The sequence below is a fragment of the Vipera ursinii genome (genome assembly GCF_947247035.1).
Source record: "Vipera ursinii genome assembly, chromosome: 1".
NCBI lineage: Eukaryota > Metazoa > Chordata > Lepidosauria > Squamata > Viperidae > Vipera > Vipera ursinii.
This window is the reverse complement of record NC_139512.1, coordinates 354997139-355022783: the sequence shown is the minus strand read 5'-3', so window position 1 is coordinate 355022783 and position 25645 is coordinate 354997139. Positions and strand designations below refer to the sequence as shown.

General features: G+C 44.5%; 1 protein-coding gene across 3 annotated transcripts in view; it reads left to right on the top strand.

The window, feature by feature from the left end:
* The first annotated feature begins 6681 nt into the window (after positions 1-6681).
* RAD51C (RAD51 paralog C) overlaps positions 6682-25645 on the top strand; it is a 67380-nt gene continuing 48416 nt past the window's right edge. For all 3 annotated transcript variants that reach the window (XR_014494464.1, XR_014494465.1, XM_083379840.1), the window contains exons 1-4: positions 6682-6850; positions 10390-10648; positions 20729-20895; positions 24423-24556. Coding sequence is in view for 1 of the 3 variants with exons in the window: in XM_083379840.1 (XP_083235966.1) it covers positions 6730-6850; positions 10390-10648; positions 20729-20895; positions 24423-24556 (681 nt within the window). In the remaining 2 variants the exon portion in view is untranslated. The remainder of the gene's footprint in view (positions 6851-10389; positions 10649-20728; positions 20896-24422; positions 24557-25645) is intronic.

The following is a 25645-nucleotide window of genomic DNA, read 5'->3' as shown; positions in this document are numbered from 1 at the left end:
TATCCATCTACATCTCTCTATCCAACTCTCCATATCTATCCATCCATCTCTTCTCCATTCATCTCTCCATATCTTTATCATCTGTCAAACTATCATCCACATCTTTCTATCCCTCTCTAAATCTATCTCTATCCATCTCTCCATATTCATCCCTTTTCTATTCATCTCTCCATCTTTATCTGTCAATCTCTATCCATCTATCATCCACATCTTTCTGTCCATCTCTCCAAATCTATCTCCATCCATCTCTCCATATCCATCCATCTCTTCTCTATTCATCTCTTCATATCTATATCCATCCATCATCCACATCTCTCTAACCATCTCTCCATATCCACCCATCTTGTCTCTATTCATCTCTTCATCTCTATCATCCACATCTCTATCCATCTCTCCGTATCCATTCATCTTGTCCCTTCATATCTATCTTCCACATCTCTATCCATCTCTCCGTACCCATCCATCTTCTCCCTTCATATCTATCATCCACATCTCTATCCATCTCTCTGTATCCATCCATCTTCTCCCTTCATATCTATCTATCTATCCATCCATCTATCTATCTTCCACATCTCTATCCATCTGTCCGTACCCATCCATCTTGTCCCTTCATATCTATCATCCACATCTCTATCCCTATCCATATCCATCTTGTCCCTTCATATCTATCCATCATCCACATCTCTATCCATCTCTCTATCCATCCATCGTCTCTATTCATCTCTTCATATCTATCTATCTTCCACATCTCTATGCATTTTTCCGTATCCATCCATCTAGTCCCTTCATATCTATCTTCCACATCTCTATCCATCTATCCGTATCCATCCATCTTGTCCCTTCATATCTATCATCCACATCTCTATCCCTATCTGTATCCATCTTGTCCCTTCATATCTATCCATCATCCACATCTCTATCCATCTCTCTATCCATCCATCGTCTCTATTCATCAATTCATATCTATCTATCTATCTATCTATCTTCCACATCTCTATCCATTTTTCCGTATCCATCCATCTAGTCTCTTCATATCTATCTATCTTCCACATCTCTATCCATCTCTCCGTATCCATCCATCTTGTCCCTTCATATCTATCTATCTTCCACATCTCTATCCACCTCTCCGTATCCATCCATCTTGTCCCTTCATATCTATCCATCATCCACATCTCTATCCATCTCTCTGTATCCATCCATCTTGTCTCTATTCATCTCTTCATATCTATCTATCTCTATCTATCATCTATCATCTATCTATCATCTATCTATCTATCTATCTATCTATCTATCTATCTATCTATCTATCTATCTTCCACATCTCTATCCCTCTCCATATCCATCTTGTCCTTTCATATCTATTTATCTATCTCTCTATCTATCTCCCCACCCTTCCCAATCAATGAATCAATCAATCACATTTATACCCGCCAATCTTTCTCACTATCCCAAACGACTCTGCTGCTCAAGTTAATTCCGCTGATCAGGCGAGAGATGAAAATTTCTATTTGGAGAAGTTTTATTAGGGAGGGCGGCCCCCTCCCCACTTTCATCATCATAAATAGATAGATAGATAGATAGATAGATAGATAGATAGATAGATAGATAGATAGATAGATGATAGAAAGACGGGTGGGTGGATAGATGGATAGATGGATAGATAGACAGACAGACAGACAGACAGACAGACAGACAGATAGATAGATAGATAGATCGATCGATCATTTCGGATTTTTCCTCTCTAGGGCTGTTCGCTTCCCGGACGTGGGTTCAAAAGCTTGGGGTTCCGCCTGCGCTGAAAGCCGACGCCCCCCTCTCCCTCCCCCCCCCGCAGACCTCCTTGGATCCCGAATCGATCTGCGCCCCCGCTTGCCCCCCCTTCGTCCCCCGCTCCACCACCCCCGTTCCCGCACGGAAACCTCATTTGCCCCGCGACCCCCGCCCGGCACACACCGACCCACCTCGGCGGCCGACTTTTGCTTTTTTTTTTTCCAACTGCCGAGGAATTCAGTTGAGGCCGGCGGATGCCGTCACCGCGTTCTCCCCACGGCGTAAAGGCGGAGGAGGGGGAGAGGGGGGGCGCGGGCAGGAGGAGGGAACAGCGCGAAATGGGGGGGGCGCTTCCACGCACCCGCCCTCCCCCCCTCCCTTCACCGGAGAGCTTGCAAAAATGGCATCCTGGGGAGACGGCCGGGTGCGTGTTTGCACCGGGAAGCCGTTGGGAACGGGATTGCACGACCTTTTGGGGAATCGGGATTTTTTAAAAAAACAACAAGATAATAATAATAATAATAATTAATTGTTAAATTTATTTGCCGCCTGTCTCACCCTGGGGCAGGGGTAGGCAACCTCGGCTCTTTTATGACTCATGGACTTCAACTCCCAGAATTCCTGAGCCGGCATGGCTCAGCATGGAAACCTCTCCCTTTTCCCTCAGTGTGGCTGGCTCAAGAATTCTAGGAGTTGAAGTCCACGAGTCATAAAGCGGCCTAGGCCTAGACCAGGGGTATGCAACCACGGCTCTTTTATGACTTGTGGACTTCAACTCCCAGAATTCCTGAGCCGGCATGGCTCAGCATGGAAACCTCTACATTTCTCCTCAGCATGGCCGGCTCAGGAATTCTGGGAGTTGAAGTCCACGAGTCATAAAGCGGCCTACACCAGGGGTAGGCAACCACGGCTCTTTTATGACTTGTGGACTTCAACTCCCAGAATTCCTGAGCCGGCATGGCTCAGCATGGAAACCTCTACATTTCTCCTCAGCATGGCTGGCTCAGGAATTCTGGGAGTTGAAGTCCATGAGTCATAAAAGAGCCGAGGTTGCCTACCCCTGCCCTGGGGGATACTCTCTAGGTAGGCTTACAATCATGAAAAGGAAGAAAAATGAGAGAAAAGTGGAAACAGAAGGGAAGTAAAACTGTGGAAATGAAACTAGACCAGAACATGAAAAAGGGGGGGGAAAAGTGATTTCCCCTTTTGGGATTTTTAATTTTTTTTTAAAAAAAAATGAAGTAAAATAACACGACAATGAAAAAGGAACACGATGAGAACACGTCAATAATAAAACATCAGTTATCACATTTTTATTTATTAAATTTATATCCTAATCTTACCTAGTCAACATTTGCTAGTAATGTTACTGTAATAATTTCCTGCAAGGAGCCAGTCATCTGTGTACAGTACAGAGAAACCTGGTATGGGGGACAATGATTAGGATTCCTCTGTTCCACCTTTCTGCTCAAAGCAGGAGGGCTGAAAACCTCTCTGGCAGAGGGCCTCCCCCTCTCTTTGACAACTCGTAGCAAAGGAGAACTCATCCCTTCAAGTGGCAGCTTGTTCCACTGGCAGGAAGATCCTCCTAATGTCTAGCTCAGGGGTCTTCAAACTTGGCCCTTTTATGACTTGTGGACTTCAACTCCCAGAATTCCTCAGCCAGCATGCCTGGCTGAGGAATTCTGGGAGTTGAAGTCCACAAGTCATAAAAGGGCCAGGTTTGAAGACCCCTGGTCTAGCTGAATTTCCTTCCTTGAACTTTTAACCCTTCTGGGCCAAAGGGAGGCAATCCAGTCCCCTTCACAGTTAGTTCTGCTTTTTGAAGATGCTCCTGGACATCAACGAAGCGACATTTGCTTGGCAATCTAGGAATCAGTGTCTAAGGCCCAGTTGTAACAGCAGCTTCACTCCAAACTTTGTTGAGATGAGAACCTGGAACATAAAATCAAAGGACTGGAAGGGATCCCAGAGATCTTCCAGTCCAAACCTCTGCTCAAGACAGGACAGCCTACATGCCATCCTGGTCAAATGTTTGTCCAGTCTATTTTCAAAAACATCCGGTGATGAAGATGCTATACTCCATGGGGCAATTGCCTGTGGGGTAGAGGGCCTTATACTACACGCTTCTCAAGTGATCACTGCATATTTCAGTGGGCATTTTCTCCCCTGCCCTGTGGGAAATGAGAGTGAGGGCTGGGGAAGGTGGCGGGAGTATAAATTAAAAGCCTTGTAAAAATCCAGAGAATGGGGAATTCCTGACAATCCAGAACCGAGTTGTTGTTTCTGCTCTGAAGGAAATCTTGGGCGGTTTATAATGTTCAGGATGAGCACCGCGGCTTTGGAGGCTCAGCACCGGATAAGTTGTTGAATTATGGTGATGATGATAGCCGGGTGGGTTTTAATTTAGCGAGCCTCAGTGGTCAGGAGCAGTATATCCTCTGGGATAGAGAATTCCCTATGCTAGGGAATTAGAGCCAGGTGTGTGTGAGAGACTGAGGCTTAAATAGAGCTTCCATTTTCAGCCCAGCTCTATCTTTGAATGCCAGGTATGGGCCGGGTGAGAATTTTATCGAGTCAAGTTGAATCAGAGAATGTGGAAAGGACTCAAAATCTTGCTTTTTTTGGCATGAATGGAGCAATCTTGTGGAGCCAAGGATTCTCTCTAAGTCTAAGGGAAAAGTTCGGCCAGATTCGAAGTCTTGCATATTTTATTGCTTTTTGCTTTTGCTGTTATCTGGACTGATCCTCATCCAGGTGCCAGTCCAATTTAGCGCCTTGTTAATAATAATAAATATAATTAAAACCATTAATATATGAGCAGTCCCAGTGATATGCTACCCAGCTGGAATTATCAACTGGACTTTGGCTGAACTGGAACATCTAGACCCGAAAACGCGTAAACTCTTGAACATGCACCATGCTCTACATCCACGAAGTGACATCGACAGATTGTACCTGCCAAGAAGAATAGGGGGCAGAGGGCTATTGCAAATCCCCCAAACTGTAGAAGAAGAAAAACGAAGTTTGAATGACTATGTGAATCAAAGTACAAAAAAATTGCTGCAGGCTGTGAAAACAGAGCATTATAAAAATAACAGAAACAAAGGCAGAATATAAGGAAAAACGGCTGGATGGCAGATTAAATAGATGGAAAACCAAAGCTTTCCATGGACAGCATTTGAAAAACATTGAAGGAAAATGTGATAACAACTTGACATGGGCATGGCTTATGATGGGAACCATCAAGAAACGGAAGGCTTAATACTGGCTGCTCAAGAACAATCACTACAAACTAATGCCAGCAAAGTGAAGATACAAAAATTTATTGACAATCCAAATTGCCGAATTTGCAACGACAAAATTGAAACTTTCACATTTAATATGCGAGTGCAGCAAAATCACGCAAACTGATTACAAAGCTAGACATGACCGAGTTGCTAAACTAATCCACTGGGCATTGTGTAAAAAATACAACTTGCCTGTGTCCGAAAAGTCGTGGGAATACAGGGTGGAAAAAGTTGTTGAGAATGAGAGGGTGAAGATCTTGTGGGACTTCCAAATACAGACAGATCACCATTTGGAACACAACACGCCAGATATCACAGTTGTAGAGAACCGAAGCGTACAGCTGGTTGATATAGCTGTACCAGGAGATGCCAGAGTCGAAGAAAAAGAACTGAAAAAAATTACGAAATACCGCGACCTGGCCATCGAAACTGCGCGATTATGGATGAAACACGTAACAGTGATACCCATTGTCATCGGGGCACTGGGAACTAGGTCCAAAACTTTACAAAACACATCAAGAAATTGCACGAGTCCCTCGGGAGAAGGGCGGTTTATAAAAACAAATAAATAAATAAATAAACAAACTTCCTGAAATAACTTGTGGGACTTCCGAATACAGACAGATCGTCATTTGGAACACAACATGCCAGATATCACAGTCATAGAGAAATGAAGCGTACAGTTGATTGATATTGCTGTCCAGTCTCTTCTTAAAAACTTCCAGTGTTGGAACATTCACACTTCTGGAGGCACGTTGTTCCACTGGTTAATGTTCTCACTGTCAGGAAATTTCTTAGTTCTAGGCTGCTTCTCTCCTTGATAGGTTTCCATCCATTGCTTCTTCTCCTTCTTCCTTCAGGGGCTTTGGAGAATAGCTTGACTCCCTCTTCTTTGGGGCAGCCCCTGAGATATTGGAAGACTGCTATCATGTCCCCCCTCGTCCTTCTCTTCATTAAACTACACATACCCAATTCCAGCAACCGTTCCTTATATGTTTTAGCCTCCAGCCCCCTAATCATTCTTGCTCTTCTCTGTACTCTTTCTAGAGTCTCAACACCTTTTTTACATCGTCGTGTAAAAAGTACAAGTCAGTTGCAATTCATCTGAATTTTGATCACAAGGTCTGCTGCAATGGTCATAAGTATGAAAAATGCTGATCAGTCACTTTTTTCAGTGCTATTGTAAGTTAGTCACTAAGCCAGGGGTCTTCAAATTAGGCCCTTTTATGACTCATGGACTTCAACTGGCTGGCTGAGGAATTCTGGGAGTTGAAGTCCATGAGTCATAAAAGGGCCTAATTTGAAGACCCCTGCACTAAGCAAATGGTGAGCCTGCCCATAGCTTGACCAACAGAATTCTCTCCAGCGTGAGAGCACCGTCAAGGGTCTGGACTTCAACTCCCAGAATCCTCTCGAGTGAGCCTGTCGAGAAGCTGTCCCCTTCCGCAAGGGAATGAACTTCAACTCCCAGAATCCTCCCCAGCCGGCGCATGCTCGTTCCAGCCGTCCCGAAGAGAAAGCCCTCCGCCCCCGCGAGTGGCTGGATTGCAACCCCGCCCCCTGAATTCTTTCTTCGGCGCAGGCGCGCTACCCGCGAGGCTTCTTGGGAGTTGAAGTCCATCGCCTCAGAGAGGCGAGGGAGCATGGACGGTGCCCGCTCTTCTCCCTCATGGAGCTCAGGGATTTGGGCACCTTCCCCTTGGCGCCGGCTTGGCGGGCGAAGCTAACGGCCGCCGGTTTCCAGACGGCCCAGGAGGTGCTGGAGGTCGGGCCTTGCCAGCTGAGCAAAGGTATCGCGGCCGGCTGAGGGAAACCGGTTTTCCCGCCCAAACAAAAAAACCTCGCCAGTTTGGGCTGAGCTGAGCTTTGCTCTTCGGTTCCTTCCTCACAACCACCTCCTGGGGGAGGTTTAATGGTCGTCTTCTTGCCCTCCCTCGTTTTGAGCGCTTGGTGTCTTTTTCGGGGAAAAGTTTTTGAACTCGGTTGAGTTTCTGGGCCTCCACAAACCGAAATCGCCTTTTCTTGATAGGATTTAACAATCCCACACCTTGTCGGCAGGAGCTTTGTGTGGTGGAGGAGGATATTTCCCCCCCCTACCCCTTAAAATGGATGTGTGTGTGTGGGGGGGGGGGTCAGACTCACAAGTAATGCTCATCTATTTACTTTGCTTTATTTATTAAATCTCTGTGCCGCCCATCTCCCCTAGAATAGAGGTCCCCAACCTTGACAATGTTAAGACTTGTGGACTTCAACTCCCAGAATTCCTCAGCCAGCCAAACTGGCTGAGGAATTCTGGGAGTTGAAGTCCACAAGTCTTAAAGTTACCAAGGTTGGAGACCCCGTGCCCTAGAAGATGGCTAGCTAAACATATATCCTGGGTCGGTATTAAAAACAATAACTAGGCATTTTGATATGTATAACTATATAACATTCTCTCTCCCTAAAATTCTCTTGTATTCCTTATGAGTAGAACTCCGTGTGTGTTGTGTATTATACAGTAGTCGTGAGATGGGCTGTGTATAACTTTGATTGATCCGACAGATTACATCCCAGAGTTCTGAAGGAGCTGGCAGATGTTATCTCAGAACCATTACATCACATCTTTCAAAAATCCTGGCGCACCAAGGAAGTATCTTGAGGATTGGAAAAAGGCTGATGTGGTTCCCATCTTCCAAAAAAGGAGGGGGGAAAAACAAAACAGACTCAGGAAACTATACACCAATCAGTCTAACATCAATACCTGGGAAGATCCTGGAAAAGATCATCAAAAAACAGTCCTGTGAACAACTAGAAGCAAACAAAAGTTACAACCGGTAGCCAGCACGGGTTTGTTAAAAACAGATCATGCCATACCAATCTTATTTCATTCTTTGATAAAGTGACCAAATTAGTAGACCAGCGAAACGCTGTAGACATAGTATACTTAGATTTCAGTAAGGCATATGACAAACTAGACCACAATCTACTGCTTGGTAATTTAGAAAAAGGTAGAATAGACAACATCACCACCAGATGGATTTGTAGCTGGCTGACAAACTGTGCTCAATGAGTAGTCCTCAATGGTACTACATCCAGATGGAGAGAAGTAAGCAGTGGGGTACCACAAGGTTCTATCTTAGACCCAGTATTCTTCAGTATCTTTCATTAATGACTTAGATGAAGGAATAGAAGGGGAATTCATCAAATTTGCAGATGATACTAAATGCAGGAATAGCCAACACCCCAGAAGACAAGCTCAGGATTGACAAACTCGAACAATGGGCCGTATCCAGCAACAAGAGTTTTAATGTGGAGAAAAGCAAAGCTTTACATTTAGGCAGGAAAAATCAAAGATATAAGTACAGATTAGGTGAGACCTGGCTCAAAAACAGTAATTTTGAGAGGGACCTTGGAGTCCTAGTGGACGATCACTTGACCATGAGCCAGCAGTATGCAGCGGCAGCCAAAAAAGCTAATACAAGCCTGGGTTGTATAAACTGGCATGGAATCAAGATCACGCAAAGCATTAGTATCGCTTTATAAAACCCTAGTGAGACCAGACCTGGAATACTGCAACCAAGTTTGGCCACCATACTATAAAAAAGATGTTGAGACCTTGGAAACAGTTCAGAGAAGAGCAACTAAGAGGATCCAAGGCCTGGAGAATAAAACATATGAAGAACGGCTGCAGGACTTGGGTTTGGCTAGTCTAAAGAAAAGAAGAAATGGGGGAGACATGATAGCAGTATTCCAGTATTTGAGGGGCTGCCACAAAGAAGAGGGGATCACATTATTCTCCAAAGCACCAGAGGGCAGGTCAAGAAACAATGATTGGAAACTTATCAAGGAGAGAATCAACCTGGAATTAAGGAGAAAGTTCCTAACAGTGAGGACAATTAACCAGTGGAACAACTTGCCTCCTGAAATCATGGGTGCTCCATCAATGGAGATTTTTAAGAAGAGACTGGACAGTCAGTTGTCTGGAATGGTATAGGTTCCCCTGCTTGAGCGGGGGGCGGGACTAGAAAACCTCCAAGGTCCCTTCCAGATTCTATTCTATTCTATTCTATTCTATTCTATTCTATTCTATTCTATTCTATTCTATTCTATGTGTGTGTGCATCTATATCAACACACTATTTTATTATTACCATCTCATATATATATATGTGTAAAGGTAAAGGTTCCCTCGCACATGTGTGCTAGTCGTTTCCGACTCTAGGGGCCGGTGCTCATCTCTGTTTCAAAGCCGAAGAGCCAGCGCTTGTCCGAGGACATCTCCGTGCTCATGTGGCCAGCATGACTAGACGCCAGAGGCGCACGGAACACTGTTACCTTCCCACCGTAGTGGTCCCTATTTTTCTACTTGCATTTTTACGTGCTTTCGAACTGCTAGGTTGGCAGAAGCTGGGACGAGTAACAGGTGCTCTGCTACGCGGCACTTGGGATTCGACCCGCCAAACTGCCGATGTTCTGATCAACAAGCTCAGCGTCCTAACCCACTGAGCCACCGTGTCCCATGTATATATGTGTGTGTGTGTACATATATCTAAAAATATATATCATATATATTTATATGATATATATATGGTGTGTGTATATATATATATGATATATATATGTGTGTGTATACACACACATGTAATATATAATATGTATATAATATAATATGTATATGTATATGCAGATACATACATGCTATACACACACACACTTCTATACCTCTGGGTGGCTCATAATATAAGAATAAAAATAAAACAGTATATACACACATTAAATAAATTGGAGAATAAACTCAGTGGGTTTTGCTTTTCAGTGGACTAAAGTAGGAATGCACTGTTATCTTAGTTGACCACAAGGTGATGCTATCATACTATGCTTTAGTTTTCATTTTTTTAAAAAGGGTTTAAAGAAGCAGAAATAAAATGTGGAATAAAAGGGATTTTTAGATATATCAAAACCCTAGGAAAATATATGGCGCTTCATTTTATGAAAGCTTCATATTTTTTCTTCATACCAGTTGTTTATTCATGCTCTGTTCTTCTCTACCACAATTTATCAATATATAAAAAGAACAGTTAATTAAAAACAGGTTTAAACATTTCTAGTAATTCAAAACCAAATGCCCAGTAGCAGCCGCAGCAAAAAAACAAAAACAAAAAAAACCTTAAAAGTTTCAAATACTAGAACATTCTTTGTGGGTATTCCCTAAAGAAGGATACCTCTTTAAGTGGCTATTAGTGAACAAGATGTGCCTCTTTTTAATTATGAGTCCTTCGGGAATAGGGTGGTATATAAAATCAAATAAATAAATAATAAATAAAAATATATTCTGTGTTTTGATTTTTCAGAGATTGGCATTTCTAAAGAGGAGGCTCTAGAAATTTTAAAGGTGATCAAACGGGAACAGCAAACCGATGGAGCAAAGACTTCCGAGGAAGCAGAAGCCGTTAAGAAAAGTACAGCCCTGGAACTGCTGGAAAAAGAGCAGACTCAAGGGTTCATTGTCACCTTTTGCTCTGCACTGGATGACATCCTGGGTGGAGGTGTGCAGCTCACCAAAATCACAGAGATCTGCGGAGTGCCAGGTGTCGGGAAAACACAACTGTGGTAAAACACACTACTAAAGTTCCTATTTCTGTTGTTTACCCTTGTTTATTATTCTCTTTGAAAAATCTTGCTGACTTTATTAACTCTTAGCAAGGAAACCTAGGCTTACCTATCGCTTCCCAATGCTTTACAGCCCTCTCTAAGTTGTTTACAAAGTCAGCCTATTGCCCCCAACAATCCTGGTCCTAATTTTACCGACCTCAGAAGGATAGAAGGCAGAGTCAACGTTGAGCTGGTCAGGATCGAACTCCTGGCAGTGGACAGAGCTGGCCCGCAATACTGCATTCTAAACCATTGCGCCACCATAGCTCTTCAAGTTGATACCATCAAATCTTGATGAACTGAAATCACAACTCAATGTTTAGTCTCATTTCCAAATGCTTGGCATCCAGAAGCCCATTCCCAATACAGGCTAACTTAGATCAAGTGGCTGGTGAAAGAAACTCAAATGTCCGAGAGGTTTGTCTAGTGCAGAGGTCTGTAAATTTGGCCATTTAAAGACTTATGGACTTCAAATTCCAGAATTCCCCAGCTAGCATAGCTGGCTGAAGGATTCTGGAAGTCCATAAATCTTGTGGGGAAAATAGAAAGAAGGAGTGTTATATATGTTCGTTGCCTTATTTATAAAGATAAGGTGGGATGAAAATCTAATAAAGAATGTGGAGAGCTACTACCAGCCAGAGGAAATAACTGGGAAAGAGTCAAAACTGGCTAGATAGGAACAGTCAGACCTTAAAAAAAGGCCGCTTAACACTCAGCATATGTACTTCTAGCATTTGTGTTAGTGAGCTCCTACAGCAGGGCTCTTCAAACTTGGCCCTTTTATGACTTGTGGACTTCAACTCCCAGAATTCCTCAGCCAGGCATGCTGGCTGAGGAATTCTGGGAGTTGAAGTCCACAAGCTGGGGTCTTCAAACTTGGCCCTTTTATGACTTGTGGACTTCAACTCCCAGAATTTGCGTGCCTGTCCTTGTTGTTGTTGTTAGTTGCGAAGTCGTGTCCGACCCATCGCGACCCCATGGACAACGTTCCTCCAGGCCTTCCTGTCCTCTACCATCTTCTGGAGTCCGTTTAAGCTCACGCCTACTGCTTCAGTGACTCCATCCAGCCACCTCATTCTCTGTCGTCCCCTTCTTCTCTTGCCCTCAATCTTTCCCAGCATGAGTCTCTTCTCCAGTGAGTCCTTCCTTCTCATTAGGTGGCCAAAGTATTTGAGTTTCCGCTTCAGGATCTGGCCTTCTAAAGAGCAGTCAGGGTTGATCTCCTCTGGGACTGACCGGTTTGATCGCCTTGCAGTCCAAGGGACTCGCAGGAGTCTTCTCCAGCACCAGAGTTCAAAGGCCTCAATTCTTTGGCGCTCAGCCTTTCTTATGGTCCAACTTTCACAGCCATACATTGCAACTGGGAAGACCATAGCCTTGACTATACACACTTTTGTTGACAGGGTGATGTCTCTGCTTTTTAGTGTGCTGTCTAGATTTGCCATGGCTTTCCTCCCAAGGAGCAAGCGTCTTTTAATTTCTTGGCTACAGTCCCCATCTGCAGTGATCTTGGAGCCCAGGAAAATAAAATCTGTCACTACCTCCTGTGCCTGTCCTACAGTTTGAAAAATCTCTTGTATCCGCTTTTGATCCTGAATTTACTGGCTGGCTTTCAGCAAATTCATTTCCAGCCAGCGTGCCGCTTTAATGTAGATTATAATACTGGCATCTGTTTTAAGAAGATCTAAGAATTCTTCTTGTGGATATAATGGCTGGATTTCTACGCTTGATTGAACCCGTGTTTTGTTTGGCTTTGGCTTACCTTAATCAGACTATCCTATTTAATAAGTATTTGAACTGAATACATAGAGCCTTTTGCCACCTGGATTGTACAATACCTAGACCTCATCTTCCCCAGGTTTTCCTTCCTGTTCATAGAATTAAATATGGTATAATGAACCAGGCGTTTTTTTCCATTCCAAGAGAAGCCAGGTACAAAGTCAGGAGCTTTGGCGCTGTGCCTTCTCACTGTTACATACAGTCCTCACTTATAAACCACAGCTGAGCCCAACATTTCTGCTTGCTAAGCAAGTCAGTTGTTAGGTGAGTCTGCCCCGTTTTGTGACCTTTCTTGCCGTAGTTGTTAAGTGAATCACTGCAGTTGTTAAGTTGGTAACGTGGTTGTCAATTGAAGCTGGCTTCCCCCGTTAACTTTACTTGTCAGAGGGTTGCAAAAGCTGAGCACGTGACATCGGGACGCAGCAACCGTCATCAATGCATGCCGATTGCCAAGCGCCCGAATTTTTGATCCCGTGACCCCAAGGGATCAAAGTGTCAGAAAGTGTGGGAAACAGTCATAGGTCATTTTTTTAAGGCCCATTGTAACTTTGAACGGTCACTGAACGACTGACTACCTGTACTGCATTGCCACTTTGTCCTTTCAGAAGATCTACCTTGTCTTTAGTTCTGTCACATGCATCATTTGTGATTTTTTTTTTTGAAAGGCTCGCCTTACACTCAGTTCTGCCTTTTTTGACAGGCCCCACAATTTCTGGAGGTAACTTTCTATTCGTTCTATTCGTTCTTTCTATTCCCCCCCTCCGTTCATTTCCTATGTAGGATTCTTTTACTCTTCTTCAGCACTTTAGAGAATTCTGCACACACCCACGTTGGCCTCTTTTGATTTCTCTCTCTCTCTCTCTCTCTTTTCTGTTGTGGGAATTGTTTGTGATTGTATTTTCAGTGCGTCTTTTTGCAGGGCTTCCTACCCGTCCTGTACAATTTTCTTTGTTGGGATCTTTGTTGGGCCATTAGAACTGACCTTTCCTTCCTTAAGAGTTCATTAAAATCTGCTCTCTTTGTCCTTTCTCTTTCTCCAGATATCATTCATTCAAGGCTAACGTGTTCGCTTCCCCCCCACCCACAAGATAACTGTCATTTTCACTTCTTTCAACAATTAATCTCCGATGGTGAGAATTACATCCAGGATGGCAAATCCCCTTGTTTTCCTCATATATATATCTCAGAAGGGTATGACTGACTGATGAAGACTAATGAGTCAGAAATGCATCTCAGCCTCCCTTAATTCTTTGTTAGTAATTTACACACACATATGTGTGTGTGTGTGTGTGTGTGTATGTATATATATGTGTATATATGTATATATATATATATGTGTGTGTGTGTGTGTGTGTGTGTGTGTATATATATGTGTGTGTGTATATATATATATATATATATATATATATATATATATATATATATATATATATATATATATATATATATATATATATATATATATATATATATATATATATATATTTGTTTTCTGAGGTTTTCGCGGGTGCCTGTATGTGGATCCTTGGTTTTTCGGGTTTTTCCCCGCGTAGAACTAAAGGTGTAGGCGCAACGTTTCGACGGAATCCCATCCGTCATCATCAGGCTTTAGCTTCCTTCTTCTGGGAGAAGCAAAAAAGAGGAACAAACAGCCACATGCTTCTCCCAGAAGAAGGAAGCTAAAGCCTGATGATGACGGATAGGATTCCGTCGAAACGTTGCGCCTACACCTTTAGTTCTACGTGGGGAAAAACCCGAAAAACCAAGGATCCATATATATATACACACACACACACACACACACACCCCGAATATATATACCGAATGACCGGCATATTCCCAGCAGATGTCAGGATAATTGAAACTTTCCACTATCAATATTGCATGCCTCTTTGAAAGACTGGTCATCTAATGCAAATAGATCGATAGCTATTAACCTTGGTGGCCGTGTGACAGCCACTGAAGGCCATCTGCTGGGAGACTAGTGGGATTTCTCGTATGCTTGGTTGGCCACTGTGAGAACAGACTGCTGGAGTAGGTGGGCCCTAATTATGTCCTTATGACCACATGAACCCCCTCTTTTATCTTCTGCTGTCCAAATGGTCAGTAATAAACTCATAATCACAATCCGGTTTTGGTTGCTCCCTGTATTCTTTGAGATAATGTTCTTTAACAAGGTAAGCCATCCAGAGACACTTCGGGGTGAGAGAGGTGGCAAATGCACTTAATAAATAAATGAAATATTTTTAACCACATGTTTTATACAGGATTTCCACCCTCTTCCCTCCATTTCTGAGCAAGCATATTTGTTCTTTACATTTAATTCAACACTCCCACACCCTTTCTGTTGGAGTTTGTTCCGTTTGAATAAATTGCTACTTTGCACTGCTATATATGCCAGTGTTAAGTGTCTTCCCACCAACTTTCAACAATGTACCGATAGAAGAGAACATGTGCAGCTCAGGGTTGAGCTGTGGGGGTCCTTGGTGCTCTCTGAGCTCGGCTGTCTTTTTGCAGACTTTTCAGGAATGTTCGCCTAAACGTACTTGTTTTCCTGATTTAGGATTTCCCTGTTCCTTTTCTGCACTCTATGCATTGGTGTAAAAACTTCAGCAGTTTCAAATTCTACCTACTGATCTCTCTGTGGGAATGTCCTGCAAAATCCCTCATCCTCGTTCCTGCTGCTGCACTGTGTTCATTTTTCTTGGCCCCAATCTTTGGCTGCATGTTAGGGAGAATCCCGTTTCTTTCCAGGAGTCTTTCTTGAGGGTAAGATAGGTTACTGTCATAAAATTCTTGTGATGTAAACAGATTCTTAAAATAAGAAAGTAACAAGAGTTGAAAGGGATCCTGGAGGTCTTCCAGCCCAACCCTTTCCTCAAGCAGGAGACCCCGTTTCAGACAAATGGCTGTCCAAGCTCTTCTTCAAAATTTCCAGTGTTGGAGCACCCACAACTTCTGGAGGCAAAGTCGTTCCACTGTTTAAATTGCTCTCACTGTCAAGAAATTTCTCCTTCGTTCTAGGTTGCTTCTCTCTTTGATTAGTTTCCGCCCATTGCTTCTTGTTCTGCCTTTAGGTGCTTTAGCCCCTCTTCTTTGTGGCAGCCCCTCAAATATAGGAGCACTGCTATCCTGTCACCCTTGGTCCCTCTCTCTCTCTTAGACTAGAGTCTAGTCTAAGAGAGAGAGAGGGACCAAGGGTGACAGGATAGCAGTGCTCCTATATTTGAGGGGCTGCCACAAAGAAGAGGGTTAGGTCAGCAACCTGAAACAGTGAAAGAGCCACTCGGAACCGGTTCCCTCACAAAAGGAAAAACTGGGAGCCGCAAAAAATGTGTGCACATGTGCGTACATGCGCGCATGCGCAGAACAGGGTTTGACTGAAGAGTGGAGCCAAGGCAAGATATGCACCTACCCTGCATATTTGAATTGGAGTGGGGGGCACTGTTTTACAGTGGTTCTCCTCCTACCTCCTGGGCCGCTCGCAGTCGGTGTTGACGGGAGGGCAGAGGTCCGCCCCGAGGCCTCTCGTTTGTGGAGTTCCTCAGGGGTCGGTCCTCTCTCCCCTCTTGTTCAACATCTATATGAAGCCGCTGGGTGAGCTCATTTGTGGTTTCGGGGTGCGGTATCATCAGTATGCTGATGATACCCAGCTTTTTCTTTCCACCCCGAACCAACCCAGTGATGCCCTCGCTGTGATGTCCCGTTGCCTGGAAGCGGTCCAGGTTTGGATGGGGAGAAACAGGCTTCGTCTCAATCCTGCCAAGACTGAGTGGCTGTGCATACCGGCATCTCAGACTAACCAATCTTTTCCATCGTTAACTATGGGGGGTGAGGTGTTACCCCCCGTTGATAGGGCCCGCAACTTGGGTGTCCTCCTGGATTCACGGCTCAGTTTGGAAGATCATATAGGAGCCGTGGCCAGGGTGGCGTTTGCCCAGGTTCGCCTGGTGCGCCAGTTATGGCCCTATCTGGACCGAGATGCGCTACGCACAGTCACCCATGCGCTCGTGACCTCCCGGCTAGATTACTGCAATGCTCTCTACATGGGGCTGCCCCTGAGGACCACTCGAAGGCTTCAGCTGGTGCAGAATGCAGCCGCGCGAGTTGTGATGGGAGTCTCCCGATACTCCCATGCAACACCTCTTCTCCGCGAGCTGCATTGGCTTCCGGTTGCCCTCCGGGTGAGATTCAAGGTGCTGGTGATGACCTATAAAGCCCTAAATGGCATGGGCCCGGATTATCTAAGGGAGCACCTGCTGCCAACGTCAATTACCCATCGTCCTGTGCGCTCCCACAGGGAGGGCCTCCTCAGGGTACCGCCGGTCAAGGATTGCCGACAGGCGATCCACAGGGGGAGGGCGTTCTCTGTGGGCGCGCCTGCCCTATGGAATCAACTGCCAACGGAACTCCGGACTGCCCCCGACCTAGACATACCCAATTCCTGCAACCGTTCGTTCTACATACGTTTTAACCTCCAGTCCCCTAATTATCTTTATTGCTCTTCTCTGCACTCTTTTCTGAAGCCTCAACATCATATGTAAGACTGAGATTGTAGAACAGCTTCCCAAGGAAAGTGTCTGCTCTAATTATGTGACAACGCTTTTGTAAAAACCCTGTTCCATTTTCCCCCCCTTTTATATAATTACTTTGTGAGCCCCGAATCCATGAGTTCGAAATCGTTCTAATAAACAATATAAATGTTTGCAATAAACATTACACAACGTCCCCTCTGCTGGCTTTTTTTTCTAGCTTTGGTTGCTAAATGTTTTTAACAGCTACGCTGAGATCCTCCAGATGATGCTATTGCTTGTCCCAGTAAAATATGTCAGAAACATTCTCCTATCTTCCACCTCTGTGCAGCAGCAGAGGGAAACTTGGTAACCCTCATTTTCATTTTTACAGAACCTGGCATAGTACATTTATTCTTAAGGTTTCGGTCACGTTTCACACTACTGTCTTGTTTCGAGAAATTGTAGTTTAGGATCCACTCTCCGTTTAAGATTCAGATGTAAGACTAAATTGCTTAATTGAAACAGAAGGAAAGGCTTCTGTTCTTATAGCTGGGCCAGACTGAGAGAGGGAGGTGTTGAAATCTGGAATGAGGCTTGTTCCCATCACAGTAAATTTATGTATCTGAGCCCTGCTATTGTGAATATAGTGGATTGCATAAAATGCTGAATAATAAGACTTTGGAAATAATGCAGAAAAGGTAGCACTTGTCTGCAATTCCTTAAAGCAAGGGGCAACTGCAGAATCTCAGGAAAAACACTCCTACCCACTCCGGGACACCTTTTCTGAATTATTTCCAAAGCTCTGCACAACCCCACTGTGTACTGTAGGAGTATTTTGTATGATGAAGCTGTTCTGGAAAGAAATAAACCCGAGCGCAGTAGATTACTTAAAATGCATTGCAATCTTGTTTGTTTGCAAAATGGCAAGGTTCGTATCAAGCCATAAAACGGATGGAGTAACTTTATCCTAGTTCGGGGCATGTTAAACTAAGTCCCATTAAACAAATTTATGTGTCTACGAATGACGCATATGCTTTGGGGACTTGGTTGTGTTGATTTTAATGCTCACAGTTTGTAGTCGCTGCCCCAGGCTTGTTCATATGTCCCGACGTTGAGGTCTCATTGTAATTAATGGGATTTCCACATAGAGTCTTAACCAATAAAGGAAAATATTTGCATGTCAGGGTTGGAATGAGGGGAACAGCTCACAGTTGAAATAATGGACTAGCACTGATGACGTTACCCTAGTTTGGGTAATGAAATGTCTGCAAGAAAACAGCCAAACTCAGAAAGCACCAAGGACCCCATACAGTCTTTAATTTTTATGGTATAATGGTGCAAGGCACCTGGATAAAAACTGGATGACTGAGTTTTAGTCCTGCCTGAAGGCATAAAGCCAGCTGGATGACTTTGGGCTGCTCACTCTCAGGTGTAAGAACGGAGGTCTTCAAACTTGGCCCTTTTATGACTGGTGGACTTCAACTCCCAGAATTCCTCAGCCAGGCACGTGTGCCTGGCTGAGGAATTCTGGGAGTTGAAGTCCACCAGTCATAAAAGGGCCAAGTTTGAAGACCCCTGTATAAGAAGAAGGATAGGGCAAACCAATTTCCAAAAACTGTTGCCAAGACAACTGCAGGGACTAATCCAGGCAGTCACCAAGAGTAAAGTCTAACTAGTTCTTCCTTCTCCTCGCCCTTCAGATCACAAATCTTAAAAGTTCTTCACCACAGAATTTGCAGTGGTGGTGTTTCCCATTCAATATGCCCTTTGACAGATAAAAGATTGATTTCTTTGGTTAAGGATTGATTGCTTATGTGCCATCAACTTGACTCTTCGTAACCGCATAGATTTTTTTCCCCCCATGACGATCCATCTTTCAGATCTTCAAACAATGTACTTCTCACCACCATAACCAAGTCCCTCATCCTTGCTGCTGGTCATCTTTTTCTCTTTCCACCTTTCTCAACATTAGAGGCTTCTTCACATAGCCAAATCTTTGCGTAATGTGTCCGAAACAGAATGATTTGAGTCCAGTCCTTTGTGCCTCAAGTGAGTCTGGGTTGATTTGTCTGGTGATAACATTGGTTCGTTTTCTTGACTGTCAATGGTCTTCGCCGGAGTCTTCTCCAACACCAAGGTTCAGAAGCATCACTACTCTTCCTGTTCTGCTTCAAAGTCCAAACTTCACTTCCAATAGAGTCAAGCATGGCCATACCATAGCATGCAAAGTTCTGCTCTTTGTAGAAACAGAGACAACATGAATGTGTTTTCCAAGGCCTTCGTGGCTGTTCTACCAAGTTCTAGTCTACAGCATCATTCTTGACTGCTTGTTCTTTTATTATTGTTATTCAGTTGCTAAATCGTGTCCGGACTCTTTGCAACCCCATGGACTACAGCAGAGGTCCCCAACCTTTTGTGCGCCACAGACCGGTTCCGTGGAGAGAGGTTTTTCCACGGACCGGAGAGTGTGTGGTTTTGTGTGCTCCCTGCATCCCACGGATGGGGGCGTTGTTTGTGTGGATCGGTTGCTGGCATGCCGCGGCCCAGTACTGGTCCACGGACCGGGGGTTGGGGACCCCTGGACTACAGCTTGCCAAGTTGATGGTTGCTCTTAAAAGGAAAATAGTAACCACTTTGACATCTTGTTTGTCAATTCTGGTTGTTGTACCTGTTGTCATTAATTTGGTGGTCTTTATATTTAGCATACGGGACGCGGTGGCTCAGTGGGTTAGGACGCTGAGCTTGTCGATCAGAAGGTCGGCAGTTTAGCGGGTCGAATCCCGAGTGCCGCGTAGCAGAGTGAGCGCCTGTTACTCGTCCCAGCTTCTGCCAACCTAGCAGTTCGAAAGCACGTAAAAATGCAAGTAGAAAAATAGGGACCACTACGGTGGGAAGGTAACAGCGTTTCGTGCGCCTTTGGCGTCTAGTCATGCCGGCCACATGACCACGGAGACATCCTCGGACAAGCCCTTTGGCTTTGAAACGGAGATGAGCACCGGCCCCTAGAGTCGGAAACGACTAGCACGCATGTGTGGGGGAACCTTTACCTTTACCTTTATATTTAGCATACAGAATAGCAGAGTTGGCAGGGACCTTGGAGATTTTTTAGTCCAATCCCCTTTTCAAGCAGGAAACCTTATACCAGGGGGTCTTCAAACTTGGCCCTTTTATGACTTGTGGATTTCAACTCCCAGAATTCCTCAGCCACACGTGCTGGCTGAGGTATTCTGGGAGTTGAAGTCCACAAGTCACAAAAGGGCCAAGTTTGAAGACCCCTGCCTTATACCATTCTGGACAATTGGCTATCTGGTCTCTTGTTAAAAACCTCCAGGGATGGAGCACTCAGAGTTTTTCGAGGCAAGTTGCTCCATTGATTGTTGTTGCTGTCAGGAAATTTCTCCTTAGTTTTAGGTGGATTCTCTCTTTTACCTGTTACTTCTTGTCCTGCCTTCAGATGCTGTGGTGAATAGGTTGACCCCCCCCTCTTTGTGGCAGCCCCTCAAATATTGGAAAACTCCTATCATGTCACCCCTAGTCGTTTGTTAAATTAGACCTACCCAGTTCCTGCAATTGTTCATCATTGCAGTCTCATGTTTCTCATGGTGCTTTTTATCTTTTATTCCAAGATCTTGCAGACCCTTTGCATTTTCAGCCATCAGAGTAGTAAAACGATGAGTCGATCCTTAGTCACTTTTCTACGTTGATGTTTTATTATCATTCTCCTTCTCTCCTTCTTTCTTTCCAGCATGCAGCTCGTGGTGGATGTGCAGATTCCAGAATGCTTTGGTGGACTTGCTGCAGAAGCTGTATTCATAGATACCGAGGGGAGCTTTATGGTTGATCGAGTTGTAGATATAGCAGAAGCCTGCATTCGTCACTGTCAGCTTATTGCTGAAATGCGCCCGGAAGAAGGTTAATTGCCAAACTCTTATTTGCCTTTGTGCAAAGTATGCTTTTTTCCCCCCTGGCTACTTATCCGAACAGGTTCCCTTTATTTCTTTACCGTCATAGATCCGTTCAATATTTACTCAAATGTAGGAAGTAACTGTATGCCATGCCGGGTCAGAATGTTTTATTCATACAGAATTAGATTGCAGTAATCAGTGTTTCCTCAAACTTGGCTATTTGAAGATAAGTGAAATTCAGCTCCCAGAATTCTCCAGCCGTCTATGCCAACTAAGAGGCCAAGATTGAAAAACACTTGACAGTAATAAACCAATGGACATCCCCAAATTTGGAATAAGAGGCCATTGGGCACCTAAGCATAGACACGTCTAGTTTAATGAAAAGAAGGACTAGGGGTGACATGACAGCAGTGTTCCAATATCTAAGGGGCTGCCCCAAAGAAGAGGGAGTCAAGCTGTTCTCCAAAGCGCCTGAAGGCAGGACAGGAAGCAACGGATGGAAGCTAATCAAGGAGAGAAGCAACGAGGAGTTAAGGAGAAACTTCCTGACAGTTAAAACAGTTAGTCAGTGGAACGACTTTCCTCCAGAAGCTGTGGATGCTCCAACACAGGAAGTTTTTAAGAATAGACTGGACAACCATTTGTCTGGAATGGTATAAGGTCTCCTGCTTGAGCAGTGGGTTGGACTAGAAGACCTCCAAGATCCCTTCCAACTCTGTTATTCTGTATTTCCTGTGCCCACCCAAAGCCTATAAGATAATAACCCCCTGCTAAGGCAGAAAACCCTATACCATTTCAGACAAATGGCTGTCCAGTCTCTTCTTAAAAACTTCCAGTGTTGGAGCATTCACCGCTTCTGGAGGCAGGTTGTTTCACTGGTTAATTGTTCTAACTGTCAGGAAATTTCTCCTTAGTTCTAGGTTGCTTCTCTCCTTGACTAGTTTCCATCCATTGCTTCTTGTCCTGCTCTCAGGTGCTCTGGAGAACAGCCTGGCTCCCTCTTCTTTGTGGCAGCCCCTGAGATATTGGAACACTGCTATCATGTCACCCCTCACCCCACTGCTATCATGAAGACACATAAAGGAAAAAGGCTCAGAAGGACATTCTTTAGCTCTCAATTCTCCGTCAGATTTTGCAGATTGCTGAATTTCAAGGCTTGCTTTTTAAGTACCCTTCTGAAAGTACAGGTTCTTCAGGTGGGTGAAAAGAATAAAAATACAGTTCTAATAGGAAAGTAACATTAGAGAACTGGCGGGAATGCTTAGTCTAGTAGTGGTTATGGCACCAGGCTGGAAAGCAAGAGAATTGAAGTCCCATCTTAGCCATGAAAACTAAGTGGGCGACCTTGGGCCAGTCCTTCTCAGCCCAACCCACCTCACAGGGTTGCTGTTGTGGGGAAAATAGGAGTAGGAAGGCGTATTGGGACTGTTCGCCACCTTGAATTCTTTGTGAAAATATGTGCTGTCTCGCTCACTCACAGACATACACACACACACACACACACACACATATCTGTGGTTTAGTGGGTTTATTAATATTCCCCTCAACTCCCTTCACCAAAACCCCAGAAGTGTCCCAAATAAGTCCAGCCACAAGCAGACCAATGCTCGTCCACAGAGCAATGGCCGATGAGTCCACAAGACACTTGAAAGTTTCCCCATCAAAATAAACCCACCAGGCAAAATCAAAACCACAATAGGAAGAGGATTCACCAGGCAAGAAAAGTCCAGTGGTTCACCAGGCACGATCCATGTGAAGGCATGATGTCAATCCAAAGCAAGGGGTCTTCAAACTTGGCCCTTTTATGACTTGTGGACTTCCAACTCCCAGATTTCCTCAGCCTGGCTGAACATGCCTGGCTGAGGAATTCTGGGAGTTGGAAGTCCACAAGTCATAAAAGGGCTAGGTTTGAAAACCCCTGACTCAAAGCAAGGCAAGAATCACAACAACCAGAAAATGTATTGTTGTTGTTAATTGCAAAGTCGTGTCCGACCCATCGCGACCCCATGGACAATGTTCCTCCAGGCCTTCCTGTCCTCTACCATCTTCTGGAGTCCCTTTAGGCTCACGCCTACTGCTTCAGTGACTCCATTCAGCCACCTCATTCTCTGTCATCCCTTTCTTCTCTTGCCCTCAACCTTTCCCAGCATTAGGCTCTTCTCCAGTGAGTCCTTCCTTCTCATTAGGTGGCCATAGTATTTGAGTTTCAGCTTCAGGATCTGGCCTTCTAAAGAGCAGTCAGGGTTGATCTCCTCTAGGACTGACTGGTTTGATCGCCTTGCAGTCCAAGGGACTCGCAGGAGTCTTCTCCAGCATCATAGTTCAAAGGCCTCAATGCTTTGGCGCTCAGCCTTTCTTATGGTCCAACTTTCATAGCCATACATTGCAACTGGGAAGACCATAGCCTTGACTATACGCACTTTTGTTGGCAGGGTGATGTCTCTGCTTTTTAGTGTGCTGCCTAGGTTTGCCATGGCTTTCCTCCCCGGGAGCAAGCGTCTTTTAATTTCTTGGCTGCAGTCCCCATCTGCGGGGACCAGAAAACATACAGCTAGGAAATGAACACTTTGTTCCCGGCATTGCTTCCATCCATCTGCTGTGGTAGCCAGCTTCTGGTCCAGCCCATCAAGAAGGGTGAGGCTTTCTTCTCGCAAGTAATCTGGCTGACCTTCTCTGCTCCTGCCTTCTCTTTGCCTGACGTGTTCTTGGAACAAGTGCAGAAGGCAGTTGCTTTTCCTCATCACTGGCTGGCTGCAGCTGCGTGCTTTCCCCACCTGAAGCCTCAGGGCTCTCCTGCTGCAGCTGCGCTTCAGCCAAATCCCCCTCGGGTGGCTCCTTGGAGCCACTGACCAACTGCCTTCCAGACGTACCCGCAACTAATTCATCTTCCTCCGAGCCGAGGAGAGAGAGCTGGGGAAGTGTCTAGGAGAGTCATCGCAAAATAATAAAGGCGGGGAGATAAATAAATGAAGAAACAAATAAAATTTCCCCAGAATATCTTCTGACCTGAGGCAGCAGTCCTTGAGAAACTGAATTACATGGATTGGCATTCATTGCACGGGCAGAATTCATTTCACAACTAAAACCCACATTCCTTGGAAACATTCAAGGTGTTTGACAACATTCCAAGGGGAAAATTGAAGGCAACGTGGCAGTACAGAAAATTTGGGAACTGCAGTGGGTTTTGCCAGGGTTTTGGGCAGGCCTTTTCTTCGAGTCCCAACCCCTGTTTTAAGATGCAACAAGGCATTCTTAATATTTTATGTATTCTATTTATATATAATAATATGTCATTTACATATGCCAATCTAGAGAGGGTTATCATTTGATCCTACTAGGTGTATATTGTGATTGATCATATGATCGCATGATTTATTATTACAAAAGGCTATCTGTGAAAGGAACTGATTATTCCCCATACCTTGCTCTGTCAACTGCCTCCGTGTCAAGCCAGGAATGAGGAATAAACAGTAAATTCAGTATAGTTTTTTATTGGGTTTTTCTTCCCTCCCCCGCCCCTTTTTTTTTCTTCAGATCATCAAATAGCCCTGGAGACTTTCTCTCTTGAAAATATTCTTTCACATATTTATTACTTCCGTTGCCATGACTATATGGAGCTGCTGGCACAGGCTTACCTCCTCCCAGATTTTCTCTCTGGACACCCAAAGGTAAGGACCAAAAAGAAGTGCATCTCCCCAGTGGGGGAAGAGAATGTATGAAGAGTTGCAGTACCGATAGTCCTCGACTTTACGACCCACAATTTAAGACCAAAATTTCTGTGGCTAAGCGAGAAGCAAGTTTTGCCCAACTTAACAGCCTTGCCACAGTTCAGTGAAACACTGCAGTTGTTCAATGGGTCACGTGATTGTTTAGTCAATCCGGCTTGCTCGTTGACTGCTGGTCAGAAGGGCGCAAAAGGGGATCACGTGACCCTGGCACACTAATTGTCATAAATATGAGTCAGTTGTTGAGCATCCAAATTTCTTATGACCATGGTGTAATGGTTGCAAGTGTGAAAGGCGGTCGTAAGTCCCTTTTTTTTAGTGCCTCGTGGTCACTGGTTGTAAGTCAAGGACTGCCTGTAGTGCATGAACAATACGTAGTCTTCCCCCACCTTCTTCAAATTCACATAGTCTCATTTTTTTGTCCTCATTTAAAAATAAGAACTGGTTTCCTTTCTAGTATTCCGTAGAATCTGTAAGAATATTTATTTGTTTATGGGATTTATATGCCGCCCTATCTCCCAAGGGACTCAGGGCGGCTAACAACGATAAAAACACAAAATACAAACATTAAAAGGTATTGAATCAAATTAACATAAAAAAACCCGTAACTTCCTCTTTGTGTCATGCCACCTCTCGGGGTCCCAAGACCCGTCATTAAGAAAAAGGCGACACAGGTTAGAAGGCCATTCCTGAGAGGGGGGGACTCCCTCAGGGCTAGCAATTCAGCCGCAGAATAAACCAACGTAAAGGCCATCAGTAACAATCAGACAGCCGGGAGGGACAAAATCGGCAAAAACAGATGGAAACGTAAATGATGGAAATAAGCCAAAGAACTGGACAGTGTAATCCCGAGCATGGTCGCTCTCTCACAGCGACCATGTGCTGTTCTGGAAGTCTCCAAAAGTTTCCAGCTGAGTAAGGTTGTCGTTCTCTCACCACGGCAAACCAGATGACAAAACTCAGTGACACCTGAAGAGACACCAGCAACAGCTCAAGATCTTCCACACCGAGGGATAACAAACTGTCCAGATT